The 8,947-nt window shown below is 37.9% G+C and overlaps 1 protein-coding gene across 1 annotated transcript; it reads right to left on the reverse strand.

Moving 5' to 3' along the window:
- Positions 1-4,981: 4,981 nt before the first annotated feature.
- dmrt2a (doublesex and mab-3 related transcription factor 2a) lies at positions 4,982-7,989 on the reverse strand. Its single transcript, XM_058775598.1, has 4 exons — positions 7,817-7,989; positions 7,174-7,536; positions 6,841-6,943; positions 4,982-6,375 (listed from the first exon to the last, which is right to left on the reverse strand). Exons 2-4 carry the CDS (start codon positions 7,510-7,512, stop codon positions 5,294-5,296), a joined length of 1,524 nt encoding a protein of 507 aa, XP_058631581.1. The 5' UTR covers positions 7,513-7,536; positions 7,817-7,989; the 3' UTR covers positions 4,982-5,293.
- Positions 7,990-8,947: the final 958 nt, after the last annotated feature.

The raw sequence follows: 8,947 nt of genomic DNA on the forward strand, positions 1-8,947 counted from the left end.
AGCAGCATGCACTCTGGGAAAACAGAGCTGTGTTTTGTCATTGGACTCCAATAATGGGTGATAACTTCTTCAGCAAAGCTACCGCATGAGAGCCCCCTCTGCTAATGACTTCTTAATGCTTCCTCACTGAATGCATTACATGTGCTTGAGAAACATAAATGGCCCTAAATATATTTCATAATAATTAAAAGGATTATCCAATGATGTAACTAAATATTCAGGATCGTAGAGGTCAAAATCTGCCATTTAAAACCACTATTTTGAATGAACCCTACCATTCACGAATTGGATTCTTTTATTTGTTTCTTATGCTCACCAAGCCTGCATTTATTTAATACGCTGATTTGCTGCTCAAACTTTTTATTATCAGTGATTCAAAAAAAAAAAAAATTGTGTTTAATATTTTGTGGAAAGTGTGAAACATTTTTTTTCCGGAAACTTTATGGAATAGAACATTAAAAAAAAACATGATTTTTTTATTTTTGTAGCAATATAAAAATCCTTACTGTCACTTTTGATCAATTCAATGCATCCTTGCCGAATAAAAGTATACATTTCTGAAATATTTTCAATATTTATTAAAAATAAAATCAGCAGTGTATCTTTCTCAGTGCCTATGGTGGTTACAGCCAAGCAATTATCTGCAAAAAATCAGCAAAATGAGCAGTTATTACCCTAAAAGCTCAGGTAGAACAGGTCAAAGTTTATTTTCGATTGTGTTGTCCTCTGTGGTTTTGGTGACAGCATCTTTGCTTGGCTCTCTTGCTAGGACACTGTAAATGAGCCTAAGCGAAGATCTTCGAAAATGACTTTTGCAGTAAAATCTGATGCCTCTCTCCAAGGATTTCCATACAATTTCCATGTTCCTTTCAGAAAAGCAAATTAAGACCATGCATTGCTGGATACAGAAGATAGTTTGCTGCTCTTATACATACAAAACACTCATGCTAAAATCACACAAAATGTCCCTCAACAATAACAGTCGAATAAGCGATACAAAAACATGCAATAGACATACGTGCCAAGGCCAACCAGAGCAGATCAAGACGAAATGTTGTTACAGGCTGTGCTTCACAAACATTTGGATTTACAAGCATTTGCATTGAACTTGAGGCGATTTGCTTATCTACTTGAATGTCTTGGAAATGTTGCGAACAAAGTACAGCGAAAAAACGAGAGCTTAAACGCAGGAGCACAGCGAGGAGGTCAGGACTGTACCATTGTTTGGATCCATGTAAATAATCCCTTTGAATAAGTACTACAAGCGCAACATAGCTTGGCTTCGATATGAACTTCTGAAAGTGATATTCATTGCTACTCTGTTTCACAATTCACACGCTCCACTTCTTGTCACTTTGGCTGATTACTTTATGAACCTGTCATGAAAGGGGGGAGGTGAGATTTTCAGCATCATTTGTTTAGGGGCGACACTCTTGATATACTCAGCTGTTGTGTATTTATTGGAGAATACAGTGAGTGCTGTAAAACAAAGACCTTTGCACATGTGGTGAAACACTGACAGAGAGGGGTAAGTGAAAGGAAAGAGAAAAGAAAAACATCCCACAGGTGTTAATGATATAAAGCTGCCTGACAAGGTTCCACCATGGAAACCTAGAGGATGATGGTAGTGTGTGTGTGTGTGTGTGTGTGTGTGTGTGTGTGTAGACACAACTTCAACTGCCCGCATTGACTTCATCAGCTGTCAGCTTAGCAAACATGGTAATTAAGAGCCGCAAATTTGACAAAAGTTTCTGTGCTACACATCTCTTATTATATTACAAGTTGCCTTGCAGGAATTCCACACAAAAGCTGCTGGTACTGAAATGATGGTAACAAAATTGGGATCCTACCCCTTTCATTCATGCATTGCTGAAAGCCAATGCAGAATTTGCAGTATGCCATTTATGTCAAAATGAACTTGTGGACTTGTGACTTCTCTTCGGTTTAATCTGTATGTTAAAAGTGCAGCGTCTTGCAGCGTGGCATCGGCCCGTGTGCTGAGTAACTGAGGCGACAAAGTCAACAGATTGAGAGATGGGTTTGCTCTGCACCTGGGGAGCAACGAGTTCAAGAGGGAAAAAGAAGGTGTTAGATGGAACAATGACATGGCCTGGCCAACTTGGGTTGTCCTCACTTACTCTGGACAGACAAATGTTTTGGGTGTAAACTGTGCAGCAATGCAAATGAACAAAAGTGCATTTTCGTTGCATAATTAACACTGCACAACATATTTTTAATGAACAGTTTGCCTTGTTTTCCAGTAAAATATTCTACACATTCTTATAACAAGATACTTTTACTTGAGAAGTGAAAAAGACTTGTTTGTATTTTTTCCTTACACACTGTTAACTATTTTTGATTTTTTTGATTTTGAGCATAAATCTAACTGCATTTAGTGAGGTTTATTCTTAAAAGATTGCTTCTGAAATAAAAGCATTTGTAAGGGTGCAATATTTTTTTAAATATCACTTAAAAACAAATGTTGATTAAGAATGTGATTTTTTTTTTTTGCAGTGAATGTTTTTCTGCATTTAGACAATGTTTTGGCTGTTATCAAAATCTGATTTTATCATTTCATTTCTCGCTGAGCTCTTGAAAATTTTAGTGCTGAAAGAGGAAACTGCTTTTTTCACGTAAACCTCGTTATCATACTTACTCCCAAACTCACGCCTATTCGAATTGTCCACCTGAAGTACATCAAAATGTAGATAAGTTTGTTTCTTTATCAAAACAGAAATTTAGCTTTACATCACTTGCTCACCAATGGATCCTCTGCAGTGAATGAGTGCCGTCAAAATGTGAGTCCAAACTACTTTCTAACAATCATGCAGCTTTTCACTTCACGAGACATTAATTAATGTACTGGAGTCATGTGGATTATTGTGATTTTTTAAAAATTTTTATCAGCTGTTTGGACTCTCATTCTGACGGCACCCATTCGCTGCAGAGGATCCATTGAAGAGCAAGTGATGTAATGCCAAATTTCAACAAATCTGTACTAAAGAAGAAACAAATTAATCTACATCTTGGATGGCCTTGGGGGGAGTAAATTTTCAGCAAATGTTTAATTTTAGGTGAACTATTCCTTTAAGGAAATGTAAATGTGGAACTGTGGGTTTTGTTAACATAATCTGACCTGCCCTCTTCATGTGCTACAGTAGCAACAGTGTTTAAACAGACAAGTTAACTTGGACTGACATAAGGGCCTAGTAAAAGGAACTAAACAAACATGCTGACAATACTAGTGATGGCACTTTGCTAATGTGCTAAATCTGACACTATGAGAACAGGGCTCATCAGTCTTGACATCAGCAGATTCAGTGTCTACTGCTACAATCGTCTATGTACCCTCACTGACTCTGTTGCATAATTACTGACCCGTTTTCCACATCGCAAAGGTTAAAGAAACATTTAAAGAAGCTGTTTACAGCAAATATGTGAGGAGATAACAGGTAAAATGAGCACAGAACAACCCTCTAGTGATACAGACGACGTGATCGTTTCTTAAGACGTATTGTCTAAGCAGGATGTTTTCAGGGTTGTAGATCTAAATTCTTTCTAAAAAAGCAGAATTTGACTAACAGAACAGCTGCAGTCAATCTATAATTTCATGCTAGGCTCTCAGTCGTTTTAGGAGATATCGTGCAGAGGCCTTTCCTAAGAGACTATTCCCTGCTCCATTTGAAGCCAGAAATGATTCCATCTGAACCAATGAACTGTGCAATGAGTGTTTAAACTATAATATCTTAGTCTTATATTGTTCACATTTACTATTTCAATTTTACAATAATTTTAACGTATGTGTAGTTTGGAAATTTCACTTTATTAGTCGCACTAAAGAAACACTCTCTCATTTTTCGTAGGAGAATGAAATCAGACACAAGCCTTAATGTAGTAAAAGATCATTTGTTTACTTTCTTTTTCTCAATTTAGCGGTCCGTTTTTACTCTCTGAATCTGTCGTCTTCATACAATTGCTGCATTTACATACGGCCCAGCATAATCTGATGTCAGCTAAAGTTAAATGTTTAAAAAAAAAAAAGAATTGTAAAAGGTATTTTACAATTTATGGACTTCTCATGTTTCCATCAACGACATCTGTGATACATGTAGACATAACTAATGTCTTGAGCAGGTGCTCCATATTTGCACATAAAGTGGAATAAGTATAAACAGAATCATTTGCCTTTTTTTCACAGTTACTTTATAAACATATTGGCCAATGTAAATTGTCACTTCTATAAAAATGTAAACAAAATACTCATCATCATTCCTGTCCAGAATTGAACCTTGAATTAGAATCACATTTATATAGTTTTAGTATTTGCAAATATTTACATTGACTCTAGAATGTAGTAACAACAAACAGTGTTGCTGCTGTTCTGTAAAAGCCACAATCCATCCTAGGGCCAGCTGCTAAAATGCTTAGATAAGCCTTATACGTTAGTCATCTGATTTTTTCTTAAAGACTGGTCATAACTTTTTTAAATACTTCCTTTTTAAAATGTTACATAAAAAATTGTTTAATTTGAATCTAAAAAGTAAGACTGATTACCACTTGGCTAAATGCTAGTTGGTCACGCTAGTTCTTAAGACGCTTAACAATATAGTGGCTGTGTTTGTGGAACTGAGGATCTAAATAAGAAATTAAAAGCATGAACATCTCAAGCAGTAATTGTTTGTTAAAATGTACCAAAGTCATTATAATTGTTCTATAGTATTTCACTTTTTTTTTTTTTTTGTATTCATATGTATTCCCCAATTGTAAGTCGCTTTGGATAAAAGCGTCTACAAAATGACTAAATGTAAATGTAAATGTAAATATTTTAAATGAACAATTTTTATATTGTTTAATTTTCCTTTTGTTCTATAATAATGTTCTACCATAAAATAATATCATTGATCATTATGGCATTGATTAAAATCCTATTTTATTATAAACACAATTACTTTGTGAAAATAATATCACAATTACAAAATAATATAGGAACATTTTTTCATTTTATTGACACTTTTAAAGTAGCAAAATTAACATTTACATTTAAATACTCTACACATTATGAATGTATTATATAACGTACAACATGCATGTCTGAAATGGTATGTACATTTTTATATATACAGATATGTCAAAAAAGCAGTAAAAATTGTTTTAGATGCTGCTTAGATTAATGATTTTCTGTCTTTTCTCTGCTAAAATTCCAAATATATGTATGTGTGTGTGTGTGTGAATAAATATACAGTCAGTACAAAATAAGCAAGTATTTTTAGGATTGTTTTTTTTACAGGAAGCCTTACTGGGATGTCCGATTTAAAGAAAGTGCGGGTCTTTTTAATATGGCCTCCACTGAAAACGACAGAGACTCTCCTGCGGTGACCTTGGTGCTCCTCGGCTTTGCTACGAGGTCCTTTCCCGCTCTTTCCGAGCTTTTGAGTCCCACTGTGTCTTTGGCGGTACCCTCCCTGAACTTTTTTGCCGCTTCCTCCAGCAGTTCCTTACAGTACGGCCCACTCATCTCTGGATTCTTGTCATTGAGTGTCTGCTGTATGAGGGAATGGAAGGAGTTGAGCTTCATGGACAGTGTGTGCTTGGCAGTGTCTTTGCTCATGTTGTTGATCACATGCTCATGGCTCCCTGCATGTGGAGGGAAAGCTTGTCCATACACCCTCTTAGGAGGCGAGAAGGCTGAACGGGCATTTCCGTTCTGGCCGAGTCCTGTCTGAGCCTCTCTGGGCCCCGGCTGGAGTTCACACGGCTCTGGAGCCACTCGAGAGCCCTCGAGCCTGGACGCGGTGGGCTCCTGCTCGGGCGGGTGGCTCTCGGTGGAGGTCATCATCTTTGGATCCCAAACAGCTCCAGGTTTCAAGTTCTGGACTGCAGTGGCATTCAGGAGACACTGCTGGTATAACAGGGCATCGCTAATACCGCTGCTGCCCCGCGGCCACATTACGAAGCGCGGTGAGAGCGGGTATTGGCGGTAGGTGGTCGCTACGCTCACATTGGAGGAGATGAGCTCCACGTTAGCTGTCGTCCCACCTGTGGAGGCATACTGCAGAGAGAGATCCAGACAGCCGGGCAGAAAACCACAGAGGTCTTTGGGAGAAGGTTCGACCGTGGAAGGGGCTGAGGAGGATGAGAAAGCCGTCTTGTAGGAGTTATACTCAGCGGCGTGGACCATACTGCCAGGGAGGAAGAGCGAGGCAGAGCTGGGCTGGCTGGACTCGAGAAGCTCTCGTTCTTTATACTCTCGTTCCAGCATGATGGTCTCTAGCTCCTTGTCGGCAAAGGCTCGTCTTTTCCTCATGCGGTCGCTCAGAGGAGGGGGCAGAGCAGGACTGGCACCCAGAAATGGGTCGTTCTGCACTGGACGATATCCTGTTAACGAAGAAGATGAATTTGGTTTTATTTACACATAACAAAAGACATGATTTATGCCTCTTTTTCTGTTAAGAATTTCTAAAGTAATTTAATCCTTTTTCCCAATGGAATATTTACTGTGAACATTAATGTGTTGATTAAATTTTGAGCATCAATAATATCATGCACAGCTTTTATTTGTAATATTTGTTTAATTATTATGCATAACAAGAAGCTAAACATGTGCTGTATTTGAGAGAAGCTTACGCCATGAAAACATCCAGAGAGGAACCAAGTGAATTAATATGAAATAGACAGAAGTCCAAGAAAGGCTGAGAGAAGAGGAAAAAAGAGGGGTAAAATTAGTTTTAAAAAGAAGGAAAAAGGGCAAAAGGTCAGAAAGATCAACCATCAGTTTTTAATAAGAAGCAAGGAAGAGTTCTCAGTTTATGCATGCGATTTGTTTAATTGTTTTAAACCCACCTTCTAAAATACTTTTTGCCAGCATGGTCGATGGGCGGATGTGTCGCTGATATATACTTCGTCTTTCCACTGGTATGTGCTTCCCGGATATTCCCTTTTTGTCCTAAAATTGAATGATACATAATTGTAAGAAATTTTACTCTATAACGTAGCATTAGATTATTTTTTTATTCACTGTTGCAACGCAGTAATGTCTTAATCTGACTGAGTACATTCAGAAAAGTCTGACTTTCCCCCGTTTTGTTTCATTTACTCAAGATTTTAGGCTTACATTTTGTTTTCCTCAGTTTGATACTGATAACAATAAAGGGTCATTCGTTCGCGTGCTCTCACCTCAGTCGCTTGCTGTCTCCTCAGTGCCACTTGAGCAGCCATTACGCGCTGTCTCTCCACCACCAGCAGGCAGTTCGCGCACTGGCAGTCTCTCCACCGGCAGAATCTCTTGTGCCCCTTCAGACAAGACACCACGCCGTGGTTCCTACAGCGGGCGCATTTCGGAGTGCGGCTCAGTTTGCGCTGGTCTCCTGAGCCGAGGTTTAATCGGCTGGTTTTGTCGTCGTCTTTGGTCCCCACGTCGTCCTCCCCGGTGCCGGTGAACACCGCTTGATCATCGCTCTCCGTTTCCAGGCCCTCCACGTCGATCTCAAACTCCGAGCTGGAAAGATCCGTCATTTTCAGGACGCGTCTAAACAGATGCTGTCCAGAAGAAAAGAGGACTAATTAGTAAATTATTTTAGGAGGTCTATAATAAATTTTAAATAATTTAACGTGTCAATTAATTATTGTCATTTCTACTTGAGATTTCAAAGAGTCAAATTAGATTTGCATAGGTTCAAAACATTTAAGTAGCTTGTAACTTGGATGTGTTTTTCAAAAAAAATTAAAGCACCAATTAAACTTATGTTCTGACTTTAACAGTGTATTTATATAAAATTAAAAAAATAGTAGCATTCCGAGTTTTTTCAGAGACACTTACCTAGCCAATGTAGACCAAAACAGGATGAGTGGCTATCCAAGAGTCTCTATAAGACTAGAACCCAGAGCTGTTGAAGCGATAAAAAGCGCTGCTCCAGGGGAAATTAGGCCACCTTCACATAAACATCAGTGAGGGACATTTACTCTACCTGATCTGTCACTGCGATGTGATGAGAGCCTCTCTCAGCCTTTCAACTCTAAGATCCGCGCAGCAAATCTGCCACAGCCAATGGGGAAGCTCCGCTCACAACGAGCCAATCAGGAGACGGCGTGTGACAGCATGTCCCGATTGGCTTGATGTGAACGGAGCTTCCCAGTTGGCTGGAATTGGAATCACTCTCTGAACGAAGTTCTTAATGGGGTGAAGTTACAAATAAAACATTCCTAGGAAACTATCAATTAATCACGGTGGACAATGGGGGTTCAGCTGTTTAATGCGTCTAGTTTCAAACCCCCATGTCTCGGAGCATTCATATAGGCTTTTATTTATTGCTAATACTATCATGTATGTTAAATTATTATTTAAAAAATAAAATAAAATTGACACTTTGGTGGTCGCTTAAACAATAAACGCTTTTCATATTTTGTGATTATTAGGCTACTCTCGGTTTACATTTATTAAATTACCATTGCATGTTTGCACAACAAAATTAAGATGTTTAATTTTATAGCAAAAGCGTTTTTGCAAGTTACGTTGTAATATTTCGTTAATGTGCTCGCAGTGGCTAAAGTAACCACTAATTGAAAATATTCAAATTACAGCTGGTGAATGCAAAAACTGGCGATGGATTTTCATTTTTATTCAAATACGCCTAACAGCGTTGCCATACAGGTGTTTTTTTGTTTTTGTTTGTTTGCTTTAAGATATAGCTACATATTATATAAATATTAGGCGAATTATGAATTGGACGACCATTAATGTGTTCATTTTTTTTTTTTTTTTTAATCTTAAAACACATCACATCTTAAACGTTGAATAGCCTAAATATTTTCAAATTACTCATCTTGTTAATTAAGAAATTTGTCTATATTTTGGCTACACTGCAATACACTATAGGCTATAATTATTTAGGCTACATAAAGATTGCAGTTCCGAGAGACCAGTTTATAATTTAATTATAAGGAGCGCTTG

The sequence above is a fragment of the Onychostoma macrolepis genome, chromosome 05 (assembly GCF_012432095.1).
Source record: "Onychostoma macrolepis isolate SWU-2019 chromosome 05, ASM1243209v1, whole genome shotgun sequence".
NCBI classification, from domain to species: Eukaryota; Metazoa; Chordata; class Actinopteri; order Cypriniformes; family Cyprinidae; genus Onychostoma; species Onychostoma macrolepis.

Excerpts from the sequence above, each read along its gene's own strand:
- dmrt2a (XM_058775598.1), bottom strand. The coding sequence starts at position 7,512 with ATGACGGATCTTTCCAGCTCGGAGTTTGAGATCGACGTGGAGGGCCTG. Across the intron at positions 6,944-7,173 it reads GGAGACAGCAAGCGACTGAG|GACAAAAAGGGAATATCCGG; the intron begins GTGAGAGCACGC and ends ATTCAATTTTAG. Across the intron at positions 6,376-6,840 it reads GGCAAAAAGTATTTTAGAAG|GATATCGTCCAGTGCAGAAC; the intron begins GTGGGTTTAAAA and ends CTTCGTTAACAG.